We start from the raw sequence: 23,329 nt of genomic DNA, 5'->3' as shown, positions 1-23,329 counted from the left end.
TTTTTAATGTAACATTATTACCAGTAGGTTTCTTCAGAGGTGGTCTTGTTATGTTGGGTTTAACGTTGGTGATTTTCTTTGTATTCTTTTTATCTATTTGTTGAGGTGGATGGTGGACCTCAACTTGAATTTCTGATTTATTCAGTCCATCTTCTGGTTCATTAGAAACATCAACAGACAAAACATCAAATTTATTTGATGTCATAACCTTAACGTTTCTAATGGAGGGTGGAGAGAGAGATGGAGGTCTCTCTCTTTTGCGATTAATAGATGGTGGGATTCGAGGTTTTTGCACCTTTCCCACAACAGGTGCATCAGGTAAGTTAGTCTTAAGTGGAACCTCCATCAGATCAGGCAAGGACATGGCCTGAGAGAGGTTTGTATTACTTTTTGTAATGGCGGCTGAAGGCTGTACCGCAATGGGCAATGACCTAGTGTTAATAAACCGTGGTAAAGCCTCAGGAGGTGATAAGGTTACCTCGTTATTTGACATTTTGTCAGATAGTATACTTTTTTTTGAGCTATTGGCAGTGCTAGGTTGGTTTGATTTTAATGCCTTAGCATATGTATTTGATTTATTTAATAGTCTTTTGGCATGGGTCACACTTATGTGTTCTAAGTTTGATTTGTTGAGGGCAGCTTCCTCCAACTTATACAGCTCGCAAATCTTGTCTGTGGATTTGTGATTCGAGCTGCAATTTAAACACCTGGCTCCAAGTGCACACTCTCCATGGTAAGATTTGGAGCAAATACTACACATCTTCTCATTTTTGCAAACTTTGGACGGGTGCCCAAATTTAAAACAATTAAAGCATTGCAATGGCTTCTGCTTGAAGGGTCTTACTTTAATCCTTTCGTTCTCGATAATAATATGAAAAGGTACATCAGCATCCTGGAACGTAAGGATTATCATTGATGTACCTGGGACTTTATGAACTTTCCAAACATTTAATGGACACATGGCCAGTATCTCCTCCTCTGTAAAATCATATAGGTCTCTGTTAAAAACTACGCCCCTTCCGTAGCTAAAATTTAGGTGGGGTTTGACATCTAACTTAATGTCATCATTATTTATTTTCATATTGGACAATATTACCGACTGTGTACTGGATTTGGCATGGATAAGGAAACTATTTTTTCCGAAACGAGATATATCGCCTGGTGCAATAGTTCCTACTTTTTTCTGAATCAATTTGCATATTTTAAAATAATTCCCTGTAACCCCCTTTGATTCAGCTATAAGCCACATCGGTGGTTTTGGATTTCTCTGGGAGGGCATGACTAAATCTGCGCCTTTTTCCAACCAATCGGCAGGCCTGTACACATCTAAATCTTTTGGTACCTTATCGCAGAGAGCAGCCGCGACATTCAAGTCATTAATTTTAATATTATTCAAATTACTTATTGCACTAAATGCTTCGTCATAACTACTATAAGATATCCATGAATCCCAAGTTTCAGCTTCAAGTTTCATCCTTATTTCTTTTATGCATCCATAGCATTCAAATGCTTTACATAGATCATCATAATTTGTTTCTATTGAAATTTGTGTAACATGGAGGATTCGAAGTTTCCTCGTGTTACCCAAATTACTCGATTTAGAAATATCAGTAGAATGGTCCTTTCCCGTTCCGAGGTCATCAACAGAGCTATCCCTTATCACATTAGCAGAGGTCGTCAACAGTGCCGGGGGAGAGTCAGCGTATCCAGGGGATGGGGGTTCGTTCCTTAAAGAATCCATTATAGTAAAGAGAGGGAAAAGAGTTAGTTTGATGTACCTGCTCGAGAATGTTAGGCCATCACGCGTCGGAAAGGAAATTTGCACTCTCTACTATCGGCACAATGAGAGTATACTTCCCAGATGGTCCACTCCATACCCTACCCGAAGGATAGCATCAAAACAGATATAGAGGCACAGGTGTAAGCTGAACCCGCCTGTTAGGACTGAGACCAAGAAATTATGGAATCATCCTCCCCATATCTATAATGACGGGCTTCCGGCCAAAAGCCGAGAGTCCTACCCCAAGCATTGGATCCCCCTGGATTCCGAAGACCCAACACTTGAGAATAGTTCCGCCAAAAAGGTCCAAACCATCTTCGGGATGGCTGAAATCATCCAATACTCTCATATATAGCTTTGAATGCAAACACCTCCCAACCGCGATACCTCCTCCCACTCATCAAAGCAGGCAGCAATAAAGGATGTATGAACATCCCCGCCGGGGCTACAATGGATGTAAAAACATCCAAGCCATAGGAGAAAAGAAAAAAAAAAAAAATAAATAAATAAATAAATAAATAAATAAATATATATGTACATAATATATACACACATATAATGAGGGAAATTTTTCTCATAGAGTTTGGAAAGCAAGACTAAAGAAAGTTTGTGAAATTAGGATAAGGTCGAAGTAGTATTGAGAAAAAGAAAAAGGTAAAAGAGAGAAATTTAGATTCGAACTGGGGGAGCAATTTCCCCAAGTTCGAGAGCCCTCTGATATTTCCCCAGAATCTGGGTTCTGTTCAAACTCGAGAGCAAAGGATACGAAAAATTCTTTGTTTCACTGGCAGCTGGAGGCGCAAAGGCCATTCTGCACCCATTGCTGTCCCTGGTAATGATGCAACCTCCCAAAGAGGGAGAGTTTCCCCGAAAGGAAGAAGTTACTTAGCAATTTCACCAAGAGTGCACAAGAAGCAACTCTTCTTTCAGAGGCTTGCAGTTATTCTCCTGAATTACAGGATCATGTGGATTGATAAAAGCATTCTGGCTTGAGCTGGGTCTCTGTCCACGGCCAGGTACCCTAAAGTTTGATGACTGTGCTGGACTTATACTTATTTCAGACTAAAGAGGATCTCGGCCCCTTGCAAAGCTTTATAGCAATAGGTCTCTCTCTCTCTCTCTCTCTCTCTCTCTCTCCAGGAGATCCCGGGACTTTATTTGAAGTTGGTAGGTTTGGTATCTCAAAAGCCTGATGCCCCTGGCATGGGCTTATTATTATCATTATCAAAAGCCTAGTAACAACCATAGTTGGAAAAGCAAGATGCTATAAGCCTAAGGGCTCGACAGGGAAAAATAGCCAAGTGAAGAATAAAAAGGAAATAAATAAAAGAGGTAATGAACAATTAAAATATTCTAAGTAGAGTAGCACCATTAAATTAGATCTTGCATATATAAACTGTGCCCTCAAGCATGAAAACTCTAAGCCAAGAAAATGGAAGACCATGGCACAGAGACTATGGCACAAACCGAGATTAGAAACAATGGTTCCATTTTGTAGTGTACTCCTACAAGTGCTGCTTACCATAGCTAAGTCTCTCTTCTACCCTTACCAAGAGAAAAGTAGCCACTGAATTACAGTACAGCAGTTAACCCCTTGAGCGAAGAAGAATCATTTGGTAATCTCAGTGTTGTCAGGTGTATGAGGACAGAGGAGAATGTGGAAAGAATAGGCCAGACTACACAGTGTGTGTGTGTGTGTGTGTGTGTGTGTGTGTGTGTGTGTGTGTGTGTGTGTGTGTGTGTGTGTGTGTGTGTGTGTGTAGGCAAAGAAAAAATGAGCTGTAACCAAAGAGAGGGATCTAATGTAGTACTGTTTGGCCAGTCAAAGGACCCAAAATCTCTAGCAGTGGTACCTCACTGTGTGGCTGGTGCCCCGGCCAAACTACTGCCTATCAAGGGCCTGTCAATATAAGGGCACCCGTTCTGTGTTGACATTCTTCGTCTCAAAAGGGAAAACTTTATACACTTCCTTGAGATAGAATGAACATGTGCTAGAAAGTTGGCGCCATACTGATAGCTTGGAGCAATGATGGTCTGAGCATCCATTTAATTTTGTTGCAGGACCAATCAAAATAAATGGGATAAGTCTAAGAGAACTCTAGCCTACCGACACCTTTTCTACTAAGAAGAGATTGTTGAGGACACCTGGTAGATTGTACAAGGCTCCTTTCGCTACCCCTTAATTCAACATTAGAATTCTTCTGTTGGTAAGGGAAGGTCCTTAACTTAGCCTTGAACTAAAGAGACAAAGCATCGGAGTACTGTACTAGTTAGAGGAGATGGAATCTATGCAAACAGAGGGGGTCATTATTCTGAACAAGGTACTTGTACTGTTCAGGGATTGTCCCAAAATATTGCCCCTGCATCAGTAGCTTTTATGCATACCCTTGCTGGTGGCAAGCTGGGGAATGTGCCCTTCTTAGCAGGAGCCATTGTAACCAATACCCTTGCCCTCCAGGATATTTTCTCCATTGAACGGTGGTCCTGTTGACCTGTTCTCCGGGATATTGAGGATCTACTGGAGACAGTCATCGTTTCTGCTGAGAAACCTGTTTTCTAGGCGAGGTCCCTTGTTGCCGAGACGGGCATCCTTTGAGCCACTGCTCTTCTCCTTGAGGAAGTTTGTTCCAAATTGACAATCTTTTCTATGTTCATAGCCACTTCTGCTGGAGAATAAGAACTCGCCAAATGAGCTTCTCAGGCTTTACACATCCCTAGGGGTAGCTGCCTACAGCATCTGGACAAGATTGCATCGCATCTTTTTAGAATAGTTCCCTCAAAGGGAAATAGTTTGATGTAATAGGAATTCTCGGGCCTTGGTCCCAGAGTGACATTTCCTCAAACTGAATAAGAGTGCTTTCCTCTTTAAGGTCTTCTGTGACTACATAGCGGGATATTGCTCTAGACCAATGGCCAAGCCAGGAACAGGCTTGGATCACGGACATAGCTACTACCTTAACTTTGCCATTTCAGAACCTGAAAAAAACAGAAGTTTACATATCCTTAATTTGTTTATAGGGTTCCACTTCAAGACTGTGCTTAGGACTTTGCAATTGCGTGACATCACTGCCTACAGCATCTGGACAAGATTGCATCGCATCTTTTTAGAATAGTTCCCTCCAAGGGAAATAGTTAGAATTCTCGGGCCTTGGTCCCAGAGTGACATTTCCTCAAACTGAATAAGAGTGCTTTCCTCTTTAAGGTCTTCTGTGACTACATAGCGGGATATTGCTCTAGACCAATGGCCAAGCCAGGAACAGGCTTGGATCACAGACATAGCCACTACCTTAACTTTGCCATTTCAGAACCTGAAAAAAACAGAAGTTTACATATCCTTAATTTGTTTATAGGGTTCCACTTCAAGACTGTGCTTAGGACTTTGCAATTGCGTGACATTCCTTTCTTTTACCGCACTCATGTTGCGCCGAGAATAGTAGGTGGAGAGAGAACTGCAACATTCGCCCCTAGACAGTGCGAGGCAGAGCCATAGATCCCCTTTTCTGGATTCGCCCTACTAGGGGAGACAGTACTCTCCATAGGTTGCCCTCTACGACGTTTACATAGGCATCGTCTTCGACAGTTAACAATGTTGACACCTTATACGTCAGACTGGGGTGCAACTCTTCCTGCCCTTTTTTTCCACTCCCAGAACATGAGGAAAAGGGTCGCTCGAAAGAACACACAGCATTTGAAGAATCGTGAACATTAAGCTTCTAATTTACAGGCATAGATCCACTATTTGCACCACTCCTGGCTTTGTTATCAAGAGAACCGGCTTGCTGTTTATCAACTTCCAGGGGTATTACTATTACACATCCAGTAGGAAGGAAGTGCTATTTGTAAGTAAGCTTGGAAAGGGGCGTGATGCCCAGGGCATGCGTTAACATAGCTGCTTTGGGGAAGAAAATCCTCACGCGTTGAAATGTGGCAAGTGGACATGACCACTCACTTTGAATTGCTGGCTTGTCCAACACCTGAGGGTTTTATCACGCGCAGGGTAGGCACCGCGAAGTGACGTCATCACCCATAGCAAGAGTGGCAGGTTCAACTTATCATGCTGAACATCAGGCTTGTCTGAACCATGAAACTGACTCCTGCCGTTTTACTAGATTTCTTAGCTCAGCTCTAATAGGCCTGGAAGAATAGGACAAAAAAAAGAATACCTTGGCTTTGGGAAGCTTTGGGGGTGTGGGCACAGTCTCAACTCTAGGGTTCTGCAAACAGGAACGTTAATATGCTTTCAACACTAGAATTGGACATGCTTCCAAGACCGGAAAGATCTTCTCTGAAACATCATTAACATACCGTTCACCACCCAGAATACTAATGGGGGATCTGTCCAAACCATGACAATCAGGCACTGAGGGTACTGATTTGGGACATAGCAGCTGCAGGCAAGGTAACCTCTCCAAGTACCGACTCAAGCTCCTGCTGTACATAGTCAACACTATCAAAATTACGATGGGCGTCACCCTTCGTAGCCAGAGTCTAAGTGGCCTCTCGACTCAAGAGTATCAGGGAAATACCTTCGTTGCAGAGATGAACATTCATTTTCAACCACTGTTGAGAGAGGATGAGGAAGTAGAGCTATCTCAGTTTCCTACAATGAGAAAAATATCTTTACCACTGGGACGACAGAAAATTCTTACAGTAGTGACATAGTGATTCCATTGAACATCTCTCGCCTAGACAAGATGCAGATCTATATCTACCCAGCTCATGAGGGTGCCACAAGGACAACCGCCACGGCCAGGGCAAGACCACAAACTAAGAGGCTCTCTAGCCATAAAACATGCACTCAGAACTCACAGATAATGAATAGTAATGCAAATGACCACGAATAACAAAAATCACAAGTCACAAGCACTGAGCACTATAAGGGTAAGCAAGGTGAATGCAAAGGTCTAGATCATAAGAGAGGAAGTGAGAAAACATCCTCTCAACTTCACGACCAGGAGTGCGGAGAATGAAGAGCGTTGTGAGTGGACATCTTGCACTGCATGCGCTGTGGTTGCTTAGCAACTGTAGCATGATGTAAGCAAACAATTTTTCTTTGATTGTCTGGTCGTAGAAAATGAGACTCAAATAACCCATATAAATGACTCAGAAGTTTGCATCCACATAGGAATAAATGACAGAATGATGGATATAAGTAATTTTATTTCCTTTTCTCCTAAAAAAAAATTCCTTGTACCCACCATTGCCTTGACTTTGACCTTTTATTCTCTTACCCTAACAACGTATTGATGTAGATCCTGAAAAGTGTTGCGGTTGTATACAGTAGGATACTGAAAATGCGTTCAGTAGAGGTCATTACCTGGTCATCACATTTGCATAGTGGAATTTTTTATATATTTAGACCCTTTCATATTTGCTTACTTTATATAGAGAATTGTTAAGTGCTATTCAATTTATAACACTTTATTGTTCTATTTATTTTTTATTTATTTTCATAGTTGTCTTTTCAGACTCAATTTTCTCCCTGTTTTAATTACCTTCTTTAATATATTTCTGATAGATATCTGTAAAAAATTTCAATAATTGAATAAAAACCTTATTGATGTTATTCTTCATAGTGCTTAACATACACAATCCCTTGCTAAGTAACTGATATACTGTACAGAAATGGCATTTTACATGAAACTTACTTGTAAATCATTTACCACGGGTGCTAAATATTTGATAGGTGAACTGATGCTAGTAACCGTTGCGACTGGGGCTAGGGCAACCATTGATGCAATTCTTTGCTGGTATTCAGGTTGTGAGCTCATAAGAGCAAAGAATACCGTTGTGCCCATTGAATGACCAACATAATGTAGCTTCTCCACGCCAGTTTTTTCAAGGACATAGTCAAGCATGGCAGGCAAGTCATATTTTGCCATTTCGTCAAAACTGCAAAAAAAGAGAATGAAGCTTACCATAATATTCTTTCATATATTTAGTTACTACTGCAAAAAAAGAGAATGAAGCTTACCATAATGTTCTTTCATATATTTAGTTACTACTGCAAAACTCTCAAGTTACTGAAATTAAAGGCCTAGAAATATTGAAGTAAATTTACCGGTAACCATAAACACTAATTCAGAATCAATGACCTGTGTTTAAATGATGATAAAAACAAAAAATAATATTACCAGTCTCTTACTGGGACATTAAAGCAGGGCTAATATTTTCAATATCAAGCAACAGAATACAGGACTTTTAAAAGTAAACCAGCCCAATTCAAGAAAGAAAAAGCTTACACAAGGAACATACTTTAATTTATGTAGCCATCAGTAAAACTAACCTAACGAAATCAACTCTCTGAAAATGACCGGCATCTTTTGTCACAAGAAAAATGGTGCAACTACCCAGAAATCAACTAGCCACATGTCCAAAATCCATCTATAGTCACCAGGGTCCACACACTCTCTCTCTCTCTTTTTTTTTCTTTAATGGCCGAAACTCCTGAACAATCTTGCCTCTTGGGGTACCTTGTGATGACATGCTTTGGCAAAAAGCTCCTCTTTGCAAGAACTCCTCCAGCTACTGACACTACATGGCCCCTTAAGCTTAAGATCACTCTACAAACAACAAGCATAAACTAGCAAGGGGAAAAAAATAAAAAAACATTTAGATCTGAATGCAAAGGAGGGTCAGAATTAGGAAAAATCTTGAACGACAAGAACTAACTGAACGCCTCAGAATTAGGAAAAATCTTAAGCGACAAGAACTAACTGAACGCCTCGGAATTAGGAAAAATCTTAAGCGACAAGAACTAACTAAACACCTCGGAATTAGGAAAAATCTTAAGCGATAAGAACTAACTGAACACTTCGGAATTAGGAAAATTCTTAAGCGACAAGAACTAACTGAACGCCTCGGAATTAGGAAAATTCTTAAGCGACAAGAACTAACTGAATGCCAATGCCAGACATTTATAACCATATCATAGAGAAACAATGATGCAACCAAGCTATTGTCCAACAAATGAAGATGCGCATCGGCAGCTGATGATCCTATAAGAGAACAATATTCAAAACAATTAAAGAAATTAAATACTTCCTCAGAATAAATTGAACAGCAGAAACCTTAAAAAAATCTCGATATGCTAATTTTGTGTGAAACCGAAAAAAAAAAACATACGTAGTGTTTCACAAAAGTAAATTTTTAATAAAGAATAACACAGAATTTTAAACGAGTCATATACACTTAAGGAGATACAGTATATTCAATGAAAAAAGCTATATGTTGAATAACCAATGTCTGACTTACAGCATTTGCAATCATAATTCAATTCTTATTAAAGTTCAGCTTCATCCAAAACAATTTGCACACTTCATCAAGTTTAGCTAGAACTCTAAAAAGCGACTCCACAACCAAGTACTTCCAGGGAATAGAATTGATATAGAGAGTGTATCATCGCTTGCATATGAAACAAACATTTATTCTTAAATCACACATCATGCGTACATACATATTTTGGCATGCTCTAATGACTCGTTTAAGCAAGTATGCCTTGTAATAATGCTTTTCTCTCCTGTTTTCACAATTTTACTTCAAACTGGCCAATCATTCTGATTGGGTGTACATCAAATCCATGAAAAAAATTGGAGTTCATAGGTTGATTTTCAAATAAAAAATTCTTGGAGGCATACCTACCAGAACAATAAAGATGTGAACTTACTCCAGACGATGCCTTCTGACTATTATTAACTAGCAACAGAAAGTTTGATCTTCCATCAGAAATAAAGTGTTCCAAGCTGTGCATAACTGCATTTCAAATTACTGGCAGTGCCACATTAAGGCTAGAAAGAGGAAACTAAGAAGTGTGTCCAGGGCATTTTCTCTGTGAGCAATTAGAGGGCCAGTTTTGAAGACGGGTGCTATTTTGAATCTAACTCGCCAACCTTGTTTTTAACCCTAATTCAGATTACTCAACCTCTGAATATAACGGTAAGTCATTGCTGACTAAGTCTCAGCCTAAGCTAAGGATATGGCTGTGTAAGGGGGATCACAGGATGTGGTGCCTAGGTTAGATTAGGTGGGGAAGGTAAGGTTAGCTGATGTTCATGTTACTTCAATTTTTAAAATGAGACCATGTTAAAAATAGAGGTTTGCATTTCATAGAATATGGGTCTCAGAAAAAATAAGCAATAACTGCAACAGTTAGGCCATGGGTGTCGTTTCACCCTCTTATTATTGCATGAAAAATTGTTTTTCTGATAGTTTTCTTATTATTTTGTTGGTTTCTGGTGTTATCTTCAGTAATTTGTTAGTTTTCATCTCATACCACGCAACACCCCAATTCCCCACATGGGGTTCCCCCATTATCGTAGGATATAGATATATATATTTCTGAAACTATTCATTTGCGACAGGAACGAGTGTCACTTTCGAAAAGAGCGGAATTTTTTCTATAGAAAAAAGTAGTTTTTTCCTAGGTTACATTGCCCTGTAATACAGTACAATAATACCCCAAAAAATTAAAAAATCACACTAGTAGCAGAAGCCAAATTCCAAAGGCAATATCTCAACCTCACCTGAACCTACCAGTCTAACAAATATACACCTAGTGAAAATATCTCGTTCTGTTTGGTTACCCTACCCATTTCACCCTTACAATAGCCTACTACTTAACAAATGCCAGACTTGTATCTTTTCCATACCTAACCAGTCCATCTCGTTAAACTATAGCCACAAGGTGGCCCACATCCCTTAATATACCAAGGATGGCCTCTAATTTTGCTTACTACAACCAAATTACCAAGGCGTTTTAGGGTAGTGTTAATGATATAGCTAAGCATTGTAACATTTCCTAAGTCAATTTTTTCATGTGAAATTTCCTTTCAAGTAGAAAATGTCATGGGGGAATAAAAACTCTTCCCTAGTACACACCTCAATATGATACACATGTTCACTGGACCCCAAAGCAAAGTCTGCTTACACTTGAGAGTTGAGGAATCGAAGTTACCGGTAACTTAGAGTAGAAATAGAAACGCTCTATCTAAGACTTTGAGTGACATTACTATAAAACAAACCCAAACAACAGCACTAAAATTCATGCAAAATTAGTTCACACAACATAGCAAATCACGGAGTAACTTAAACCAGCGGCATCAAGGACAAAATACCCTTCAAAACCAGGACCATGCTAGAAAGTGTTGATAATTGAAGTGGTCACCGAGCCTAAATCATGTTTTGTTTTCAGAATTTCAGGTGACGATGTTGGCCTCTACATAAACACCACCCGAGTTCTTTTTTATTCTAATTCTTTCCATTTCTTGTCAAATGTTCCCAATTTGCGATATTCATTTTCTATATTACTTACTCCCTAGATAAAAAAAATACAATTATCTTCTTTTTGTCAAGCTCTTGGCAGCAAAACAAGAAATGGAATAGTCACTAGAGCTTCACTTACTCCTTGGCGTCTGATCTATCAGTTTATCTTGTCGATAGCTATGTACATTATAACTGAATCTGGCCTGTAATAATAAATCATTTCTTATTCTACTTGATCTTTTCCATTTACACATATTTAATCAGTTTTGAAATGAGAGATAAATGGCAATCATTTAAAAAGAAAAAAAGCGACAATTGTAAACAATTCTGTTTATGATTGCGTTATCTCAGTCTTGTTCATTTATGAGTAGGTCCTCTTGAGTGATATTTTACGATGACCTATGTCAATCTTAGTATTAATCTGTTCAGAAATTATCTATGATTTTTTTTAATTAAGTGCTTAAGTCTCCCACCATCACCAATCCGGAATGGTGATTAAATGGCCAAAACCCAAAAATGAAAAAGGACATGTCTGAGGTCTCTGTCCTGCAGTGGACTACAAACGGCTGGATTTGTTGTAAAAAAATTTTTACCAATTTTTTTTGGGTTAAAAATATAACACAAAAGACGTGATTTTCTAGTCGTATACATGGTAAACTACCCATGCCCAAGTTCCTTTAGAGTACATTTGAGTTTGGTAAAATTGTGCAATATTTATTGGATTCTACGCAAATAACTTCTCTAATATTCTTAAATCAGGACAACACTAGCCTTCATTCCTCCCACATTCAAATTTTAAAAAGTATACCTAATTGCTTTTTATAATCACACATTAATTACTACATAAATACAATAATTCAAGCTTACGGTGGAACCAAGAACCTTTCTGAAATGGATTATTCAATAAACTCACCTAAATTTCCAAAACAAAGGATCCTCGAGCGTAAGGTTTTTATGCTTTCTTGAATATATGTTTCCACGGATATTTCCCATCCAAACGTCATATCCATCGTCTGATAGTAAATAGGCTGTAGAAAAGATTCCAAAATCAATTTGTGTTGATAAACATCCTAGACAAGTCAGGATATATATATTGCTATGTCCAGTAGCGATGATGGTTATAAGTAAAAACATTTTTACATGGTTACGCCATTTTTTTTCACTGAAATTAGGGACAATATGCTCACGAACTTTTATATTACTATAATTAATGTGTGAGGATTCATTTCAAATATCTCAAGAGGATGAAGATGAAAAGAAATTATTGGGTATATTCAATTCGTCTATAATGTCATACGAAACACATTTAAAAGAAAAAAATGGCACCAAAATTAAAAATAATCCTACATTTCTCAAAATGCCCCGGTACAAGGCAGGCTTAACTTACCAAGATGGTGGGAAGAATTTTAAGGACTTGGGGAAAATATCAAATAACCCATTCTTATTTTACCTACAGTTATTAGAATTCATGATTAGAATTTTAAAGGCTTCAATAATTTGTTTTCCCAGTCAATTTTCTCTCTAGTAGTTATATCCTCACCTAAACAATCCTCCTTTGTATTGGTGTTCCAGTTGTCGGAAGACCCCATCAACCCGTGTTGCAAGAACACCACTTTCGCCGGGTTGGGTTTACTCGAGAGATAGGATTCGTCTAAAAGGCTGCTCTCAGATCTTACGTTATTGGACATCGTTGAGTTTAATCTGTGAATAAACATGTAAAACGTTTATTTCAATGAACTACCATAAACAGTTATTAAGTCCTTAAATATCACAAGATCTCGTGAAATGGAATAAGTTATATTTCTTTCCTTTACCAAAGTTATGTTAATATATATGAAAAGTATTACAAAGTATCAAAAAATTTTAAGCAATTTGCATTTTTCCCAAGTATACAAACTTGAGTATTTTGATACGAGTATAACTGTAATTGAATCCCAAGCTTACTTGTAATTCATTCTGGATAAGAAAAAAAAATCTAAATTGGCTGTTTTGAAGAAAACGACACAAGACTGGAGCCCTCTCACTAAGGACAAAACTGTGATTTCGATAAAATTGATTTATCTACTAATAATTATTAGCAAATGGCCTTCAAATGGATGAGACAGGTTTTATCTACTCATTTGACACAACAGATTTAATGATACTGATCTTGCAATCTATAATACATATCTTCAGAGGGAAATATTTGACATGAGTTTTTATAGTTTATATTTGACATATCTGTTTTTGACGTTGTTAATAGTTTGTATATGACATATCTATTTTGACGTTGTTACTGTTTTTAGAATGATTTATTGTTAATTTGTTCCCATCATTTATCTATCTCCTTATTTCCTTTCCTCTCTGGGCTATTTTTCCCTATTGGAGCCCTTGGGGTTATTGCATCTTGCTTTTCCAACTAGGGTTGTAGCTTGGCTAGTAATAATAATAATAATAATAATAATAATAATAATAATAATAATATTGATTACACTAGGGGTAAAGCATAAGAGTACCTATTATAATTATCGACATACCTGTGATAGCAAATGTCATTGGCAAACTTTACATCATTAGCGGTAAGTTGCATAATTTTTTTCCATGAAAATACATTTGTAAATTTACAGCAAAAAGGCAATTTCTAAATATAGTGGATTTCCTTAGGGAAAAGACTAGTAAATAATTTTAAAATATATTCATGACCACGTAAAATCAGATAACTCTGAGAATATTCCCCCAGTAAAATAAACTTCTATCATTTAAATATAAATTAACGTCCACTTTATGGGTTCTACTAGCAGCAACAGGGTTATATTATAAAATTGCCTTTCTTCTACAGAAGTTCACGGAAGCTTACTAAGTTTAAAATGAATAAAGGAAATACAGACATAACTAGAACGGGCACTCGGTAGAGTGCATACCTTCGCCTATATCATGTTGTATATCGCAAGATAGGCAATTAGATTATGCACATTTTAGCACTAGTTTCATGCAAATCGGATAAAAATTGACCACGATATGGCTAGAAACGTTTTTTACCTTTTCGTGACATTTCTTTGACTTTTGACCCAAACACTCAAAGTCTAATCAAATTGTCCTTGGATCATAGTCAATCATCCCACCAAATTTCACAGAGACATACAAACGAATAAAAAAATACACACCTATCAAAACATAACCTTCGCAACGTAGTTGGCGAAGGTAAAAATACAAAAAACATCCAAAACCTGAAGTATAATCATTCTTTAATCAAGTCTTTGTCAAATATCACTTGACTACTGTTGATATACGCCAGTGCATTGAAATGTAGACTACGAAATTTATTACGCGGAAGGAGTACAGCACGTAAACGTATTAGAAGAATTTCGTGTGTGTAACTGTAATCCTACAAATGATATCATTATATACTTCTTTTATTTTATTCAACATTGTATGGATATCGTTGTCTCGCGACTGGATGTCTACAACAGACAGGAATTTCTTTCTGTTCTGGACAATATTGTTCATAGTGTTTGTTTATGATCTTATACTTTCCATAAGTGGTATTTCAAATAAAAGTCCTCACTAGCAGTTGCTTTTTCGGGACTGTTACTCTGTTTCCCTGGGTACTAGTCTTCTTAAGATTAATAATCGGTTCCCTTGACTGTAAAAAGACGTGTCCTGAGTGTTACCAACGCCGTTGATTTCAAAGTATAAGCAGTAGCGTTACTTAAAACCACCTGTTTTTGACAGTTTCTGTACTTATCACACATTTGTCCATTTCGTTTTACAAGTGGGCATCACTAAATGATCAAATCAAAATAAAAAAATTTAGACTGCCTAACGATTGAATTAAGGTATTTTATCAAAAATTACAGCAAATTCATCAAGGTATCTATAACAGCAAATGTACAGAAGGGCGTTTCTTCCCTACCTTGCAGTCTCGTGGTTGAATTTTTGCTTGGCATTGGGAGGGATGTGGTGAATGGTGAGGACATAGCCGTCGTTTGTGATCACTGTGTGTGTCTCCACTGCGTAACCGGCTAGTCGACCAAGTTCTGCCTGTGGAAGGAAATTCAAGAGTAAATTACTCAAATACCCATCTAGTCTTACAACTATAGTCAATATTTTTAGAGAGGAAGATTTGCATCGACTTGCAGCGGTGCCCTTTTAGCACGGAAAAGTTTCCTGATCGCTGATTGGTTGGACAAGATAATTCTAACCAATCAGCGATCAGGAAACTTTTCCGAGCTAAAAGAGCACCGCTGCGAGTCGGTTCAAATGCGCCTCATTAAAAGAAATTGACTATAGTTACTAATATACTTGTATTGCAAGGCATAGCCTAGATAAAAAAGTAGTCACATATTAAAAATTTAATGAGAAACATAATAAAGACAAATTGATCACTATACGTTGATCCTTCCAATTCGTGGGCATGAGTTCAAACACTCGTCAGATTTGATAGAATCTATTGAAACAAGGACCTAATACACTTGTGAGAGAGAAGAGAGATGGTGGTTCAGTGCTTAGGCTGTAAATATACAGTATAGTATTTCAGGGCACCAGCTACCCGTTGAGATACTACAGCTAGAGTGTTATGGGGTCTTTTGACTGGCCAGGCAGTACTATTTTGGATCCTTCTCTCTGGTTACGGTTCATTTTCCTTTTGCCTCCACATACACCAAATAGTCTGGCATATTCTTTACATATTCTCCTGTCCTCATACAACTGACAACACTGAGATTACCAAACAATTCTTCTTCATCCAAGGGGTTACTGCACTGTAAATATTCAGTGGCCACTTTCCTCTTGGTAAGGGTAGAAGAGACTCTTCAGTTATGGTAAGCAGCTCTTCTAGGAGGACACTCCAAAATTAAACCATTGTTCTCTATTCTTGGGTGGTGCCATAGCCTCTGTACCATGGTCTTACACTGCTTTAGGTTAGAGTTCTTTTGCTTGAAGGTACACTCGTTCACACTTTCCTATCTAGTTTCTCTTCCTCTTGTTTTGTTGAAGTTTTTATAGTTTAAATAGGAAATGTTTATTTTAATATTGATACTATTCTTAAAATATTTCATTTTTCCCTTTTTCCTTTCCTCACTGGGCTAATTTCCCTGCTGGGGCCCCCGGGCTTATAGCATCCTGCTTTTCCAACTAGGGTTGTAGCTTAGCATTTAATAATAATAATAATAATAACAACCAGACATGGATAACTGTTCGTCAACTGGAAGCCACATTTAACTATATCCAAGTGAGAGGGCCACATGATAATACATACTGTATGTGCTAAAAAATATGGCCTACCCATTATAAACTGAATTTTCCGGCAGTCCTTCCATGTTTCATTTATCTTGGTATGAATGTTTCACATAAAACTGATATCTTCTATTGTTTCCTTGTGATAATTACTGTTATATATAGTTTGTTACCTAAAAATCTTGAGAGCAACATAACGTATCGAAGGCACCAAGTTGCCATACCATAATAATAATAATAATAATAATAATAATAATAATAATAATAATAATAATAATAATAATAATAATAATAATAATAATAATAGGGGAGTGGGGAATATGGGGAAAGGAAAAGTACCCCTGGATACAATCCAATTTATAGCTCAAAGGCAGGTACTCGGGATGGGAAAGATTAAGGAAATAGGGAGAAAGAGAAGTACAGAAGAACAAATGAAAGGGGCAGACCCTCTTGCGATATTAAGGAATTGGTATTATTATTTCATTTTTTTCCCTCATACCTGATTTACGTCATGGGATCTATATCTAAGACAAACAGCAAATCATGTAACTGAATTATTTTATACGAAAGGATACGCTTACCATATCGCCAGAATATTTATTATTATTATTAATATTATTATTATTATTATTATTATTATTATTATTATTATTATTATTATTATTATTATTACTCGCTAAGCTATAAGTCTAGTTGGAAAAGTAGGATACTATAAGCCCAGGGGCTCCAACAGGGAAAATAGCAATATCTGGATAGAAATGTTGATTGAAGAGACGATGAAACTTTTGTATATATAGGTATTTTTCATTGAGTAAAATTGACGATGTATATACCAAATAGTTTTGTATAGATTATTTTTTTTTTAAATATACATTACATATATTTGATAGTAAAAATTCATTAATCTATTATTACACAACGTATCACAAAGTCTAGTTTTCATACAACAAAATTCAGTCTTTAATTCATATCGAACTGTAAATTTAGATTTTTTTAAACTACAAACAACTTTAAAGTTAACATTTTCATCAAGTGACAGGGCAGCCTTGATGAATATTTTCAACATATTGATCCTTTGTGCTTTCTAGGTAGGAGAGATCTTTGCGTGGGAGAAAGTCGTTTCACCAACAAGAGAGAGAGAGAGAGAGAGAGAGAGAGAGAGAGAGAGAGAGAGAGAGAGAGAGAGAGAGAGAGAGTGTGTGTAAAAGTAAAACCCCAATTTAAATTCTGTCGTCTTCGTTAGAGAGAGAGAGAGAGAGAGAGAGAGAGAGAGAGAGAGAGAGAGAGAGAGAGAGAGAGAGAGAGTGTGTGTGTGTGTGTAAAAGTAAAACCCCAATTTAAATTCTGTCGTCTTCGTTAGAGAGAGAGAGAGAGAGAGAGAGAGAGAGAGAGAGAGAGAGAGAGAGAGAGAGTGAGTGTGTGTGTGTGTGAGTGTGTGTGTGTGTGTGTAAAAGTAAAACCCCAATTTAAATTCTGTCGTCTTCGCGAGAGAGAGAGAGAGAGAGAGAGAGAGAGAGAGAGAGAGAGAGATAGTGTAAAAGTAAAACTCCAAATTAAATTATGTTGTCTTCGTTAGAGAGAGAGAGAGAGAGAGAGAGAGAGAGAGAGAGAGAGAGAGAGAGAGAGAGAGAGAGAGAGAGAGAGAGAGAGAGAGAGTAGAAGTAAAAACTCAATTCAAATTCTGTCGACTAGAGAGAGAGAGAGAGAGAGAGAGAGAGAGAGAGAGAGAGATTACCAACGAACAAAACAGTGAAAGTATTTCTCAGAAAGCATACAACGAGTCAGGCTAATCACAGCACGTGTTAGCAAACAACAAAACAACGAACGTTTGGTTCTGTGACGAACTGAAAGTGAAAACGGGGAATTCCTATTGCACCTATCCTTTCACACGCGAAGGAATGGGGGATAGTAACAAAGAGTGAAGGTATTGGGAAAGGGGATAGTAAGGGTGAAGGTAATTGCAGGGATTAAATCATTCATTTCTCCGAGAGATAAACTATCGTCTTTGTGGCTGTTTCATGTACACACTTTGGAGTTGGTACAACAAGATTGTATAATATATATAAATATTACTAATTATCACTAATTAGATTTTAATTACTTGCATATATTTGTTCATACTATTACAGTCAGCTATTACACAAAGTAGATTATGTCAGATCTACTTTAATGTCTTATTTCCTTAATAAATGATTTAGCAAAGAAAATAGCGAAACAGTAACAGCAAAAGAAATTACCCAGCAAACATTAACAATGACTATATTTGAGATTAAATATAAGTATCTACAATAAAAGATAAGATTCACAAAATACTCACAATTAACAAACTTTATAATGATTTACAAAATCAAAATCGTATGATGATGTAGGCCTTTGCTTTATAAGTCTCTATGAAGTGAGAGACAGACGACGACGAAACTCAGTTAATTTTTAAGGATTTTGTAGGTAGTAGTTTCAGATATAAGAGAGATAAACAAGAACACAGCTTCTGATGATATTCAATATTCCAAGGTTTCCTTGTTATTTAGCAGAGTTGAGATAATGGAAGAAATTTAGCAGTAGCACAACTGGGTGTCAAAGAAATGTCTCCAAAGGAGCAAAGTTCACTTGGAGAACAACGAATTGTCTCTCCTCTGTAACTCATGGCCTGTCCTTTATAATAGGATCCATCTTCTGAGAAAAATTCTTAATAGACTCTTATAATATCCCAGGCTAAACTACACCATGCAATACGCATGTCTGGTGGCTGGAGACAGAATAAGTTACGAGTGATTATCCAGAAACTTTCGTTCTGGAATACATATTCAAGTTACAAATCATTACAATGTTTTATCTATACATGATCATTTTATATGTAAAAAATAAGCCGTTTCACAAGTCTTATATCATAAAATAGGTAGATTTAATTTACATATAACAATATAAACACAAACAACGAAAGGACCTTATTAGAGGGGCTAAACTGGTAGAAACATTTTGCTTCATACCCTCCAGTACAGCCATACTTAGGATTTCCATTCACAAAATCTTTGTCATGTCATTATATGGTATAAAGACCTTTGTCTATTTTCCTGGCTAACACCTCTTGAAAGACTATTTAATCAGAAACAAAAATAGTCCCAACCTTTAGCTACTATCATTTGTATTGCCAGTTAAAGAAGGGTTCCACCATATGGTCTATCAGGCAGCCAAAATCTAAACAGATTTTGTTAAGGTATGAACCAACGTCATCAGTATAATGCTATTTGGTTTGGAATAGAGCCATCAACACTAAATCAATACTGTACATTGTCTGTACATCGTGAGCAGTAAATTTTTGTTGAGCCATTCATACATATGAACACTTTTTACCCTTTTTTTTACTGTCCATTGGAGACGGATCCCTAGTCTTCATTTGCATTGACTTTCATAAGTTGGTGCCATAAAAACATGGTAGGCTTATAGGTGGTAGGTTACACTACTCAAGTTACGGAGGATTAGATTCGGAGATTTTGACCAAATGGATAGACACTGGGGCATGGGAGCCCATTCATCATTCAAGTGAAACAGTGAAGTTTGTTGAGATTTTTAAGACAAAATGAAAGAAAAATACCAACACAACACGAGGTAAAGAAAAAAAGGTGGTCGCAGCTGACGTCAACACAGGTAAACTATATTTCAACAAAACTTGCCTAAAGCGCTTTGTCTGTCCCATTGAACAAATCCCATCTCTCTCACTGGTGAGTGATTGGCATCGTGACCTTATTTCTATTTCAGGTGTCAATGGCAGAAATGTTGCAACAACTTATAGATTGATAAACAAATGACAATGGCTTATTGCTAAAACATACATAAAAGATTTATTGCATTACGTGGACGAGAACGTAAAGTAAAACAACGTATTTAAGATAAATTCGTATTATAGACTAAAAAATAGCAACAACTTTTGTTCGTACTCAATGTGATAAAGCGTTGTTGTTTTTTTTATTATTTGCTATTTAATCTCGTGCTTTCGTATGCACATTGTGGTGAAATAACAAATTTCCCAGTTATTTTTTTTTTTCAATTCTGAACAATCCTTTTGCCAATCTGTATTAAAAATGCTAACGGAGTAGCCAACTATTAATTTCTGAGATCTATCACGTTTGGAGATTGTACCTCAAAGATTATTGATAAATACCATTCATCTGAAAAATTCCAATAAACTTTCAAATACCACACTGCATGCATACGTGTTCCATGTTCAACTAGCGTTAAATTCTGCTTTCGGTGTAGTATCAATCCATATAACGGTTGAAGCTCTCCCGGGACTAGAAAGGGGAAGGCGAGAGTGGGAGAGCTGGTTTAAAGGGGACAGTCACTGCTGCCCTGATGCTCATGCTACTATCGGGAGCGGGATTTCTCGGATGACGTTGCCGTTACTCTCCGACACCAATCCCCAAACTTGATTTTAATTTCTGATTAGCTGGGTTTTGCGCTTTTATAAATAAAAATCGTTATACCTTTGAATAAATTATCTTCGACGAATTAAATGTTTGAAGACATTAAGGCTTTCAAGAGGAAACTGAAGTCGTTTGACAGTGACGATTTATCAGTAAATGAGTAATATGTGATATGAATTGTTGAATACCCCGAACGAACAAGATAAAATGACAGCGGAGGTCCTGTAGAGAGTAGGATTCACCTGCTGTATAAGACCGGAAAAGCAGCTATCAAAGTAAAGTAAAGTAATAGTAATGGAAATGATGCGATGTTCAAGAACGTTCGGTTACGTTCGATGAGCGAAGTTTTTAGACGATGTTCGATTATACTAATTGGCAAAATGAAATTGACTTTTGGATGAGATATAAAAGGGAGGGAGGATCTTTTACCTTTAGGTGCCTCTTTGATATTTTGAAAATGTTCCGGGTGTTAATTCATAAAGTATTGACAAAAAAAAAAATCAAACAAAACAATAATAATAATAAACTACACAGCAGTTAAATTATTAAGCAAAAACCATTTGAATTATTGGATATTTGTGACTTATCGTAAAGAAATTTTATAATCGACTGATTATCCTACGTTTGAGCAGCACAAATGATAAAAATATAACTTTCGAATGAAAAATAACGAATGCAAATCATCACACAAAATCCACTCATAATTTTTCATTCAAGTGATTCAGACGACGTAAGCATTCTAAATATATCCAAAGTTCAGTTCGACCAAAGGTCACCAGCATGAACAGTGTGCAAAATTTACTGAACCAGGTTAAGCGCGTTACGGCTGAGTCTTAGCGAACAAAGGTGGAGGCAGCGACTGTAGCAGAGCAGAGTACGGTTGAGCCTAGAGCCTAGAGTCTAGACCTAGCAGAACCGCTACTTTTCACGTCAAAGTAGCGAAACTATGGCTGAAACATCTTTAATAGTAGCAGTGGATATATATACAGCGTTAAAAATATTTGTTATTTAAAAAGAGACAACAACTGCATTAGTAAAAGCACATCCAGACTTAGTCCGATAGGTCTTCATAATTTCAAACTTGCAGCAAATGTTTTTATGTTGAACAGGCTGACATAAATTTCTTTTTATAGTTTATATAGGAAAGATCTGTTTTAATGTTGTTACTGTTCTTAAAATACTTTATTTCAATTGATTATTACTTTTCATATGATTTATTTATTGGCTTATTTCCTTTCCGCACTGGGCTATTTTTCTCTGTTGGAGCCCATGGGCTTATAGCATCCTGCTTTTCCAACTGTAGTTGTAGCTTAGCTAACAACAACAACAACAACAACAATAATAATAATAACAATAATAATAATGGCAGTGTCTACTGGAAAAGCAATAGTAGCAGTAACAATATAACAATAACAGCAGTAACAAAGAAACTAAAGAATTATCAGCAGCTGCAACCACAGAAATACTACCAATAACTAGTGTCAACAACTATAGAAGCCGCAACATGAGATATTGCAAGTTATTTTTAAACAAACTGATGTTTAAATAAAATCTCAAGACACGTTGAAGGTTTAAATTGCAGACTCGATTGATGGCGCAGTAAACGACAAAAGTAATTGTTTGTTCAAAATTCAAAAAGGTTTTCTTTCAAAGGAAGTGGATTTATATATTCGATTGTATTCTTTTTTTTTTTAAGATATAAAAATTCGAAATTCGGAAAGGGAGTCATTCGGCGGGAGAGGGGGGGGGCATGCTATTGCACCATGACAGGTTTAAAGGTTTAAAGGCCACTCATGAATGGTAGAGGCAAGGGACAGTGTCATTGCCCTATCGAGCAGGACAATGCCCTAGAGACTAACCATATATACATATGATCAGTGCCCAAGACCCTCTCCACCCAAGCTAGGACCAATGAGGACCAGGCAATGGTAGGACACGTCTGAGATTTTTGATCTGCAGTGGACTAGTTACAGCTAATGATGATGATGATGATTCAAAAGCAAGTATTCAATCAAGAAAATAAATAATTTTATAAATTTACCGGAAGAAATCAATAAATAATTTCATTCACAAATAGTGAAAATTCCAGATATCAATTTCATAGCCTGAATAATAATCAATGTGATTATTTAAACTAAAATTAATATTTATTATAATCATTGATATTGTATAAAAAATTTTTATAATGTTACTTTAAAATCATAATTATCACCAATGAGTAGATTAAACTAAATCATTGCCCAAAACAAGTAAACAAACATATGAACACACTAACACGATCAATCAAATTCATCTGACATGATGCAAGACAGTTCATTTTATAACAATAGAAGCACTGGAAGAAAAGAAACGCGATAAACGAAAAGCAGGTTAAAAAATAAATAAAAAAAACATAAAAAAGTGGTCAAACGAGTAGGTCTTGTTATCTTTTTTCTATTTTTCTTATGCAACTTTCTATCAAACTTATAAGAAAAGGTCCATTTTTTATTAATTTTTAATATTGGTAAGAACATAAAAGTCACTCATGTTTTGTTGATACCATACAAGCATATCTTCATTATTATTATTATTATTATTATTATTATTATTATTATTATTATTATAATTATTATTAATACCTGGTAAGCTACAACCATAGTTGGAAAAGCAGAAT

General features: G+C 36.7%; 1 protein-coding gene across 1 annotated transcript in view; it reads right to left on the bottom strand.

Moving 5' to 3' along the window:
* LOC137627202 (lipase member K-like) overlaps positions 1 to 23,329 on the bottom strand; it is a 173,625-nt gene that overhangs the window by 6,137 nt on the left and 144,159 nt on the right. The window contains exons 3-6 of the mRNA XM_068358282.1: positions 14,934 to 15,061; positions 12,582 to 12,742; positions 11,955 to 12,069; positions 7,429 to 7,672 (exon numbers count right to left, since the gene is read on the bottom strand). Of these exons, the coding sequence (XP_068214383.1) occupies positions 7,429 to 7,672; positions 11,955 to 12,069; positions 12,582 to 12,742; positions 14,934 to 15,061 (648 nt within the window). The remainder of the gene's footprint in view (positions 1 to 7,428; positions 7,673 to 11,954; positions 12,070 to 12,581; positions 12,743 to 14,933; positions 15,062 to 23,329) is intronic.

The sequence above is a fragment of the Palaemon carinicauda genome, chromosome 35, assembly GCF_036898095.1.
Source record: "Palaemon carinicauda isolate YSFRI2023 chromosome 35, ASM3689809v2, whole genome shotgun sequence".
In the NCBI taxonomy this organism is placed as follows: Eukaryota; Metazoa; Arthropoda; class Malacostraca; order Decapoda; family Palaemonidae; genus Palaemon; species Palaemon carinicauda.
Note: the sequence above shows the minus strand (reverse complement) of the source record. Positions and strands in the feature narration are given on the sequence as shown.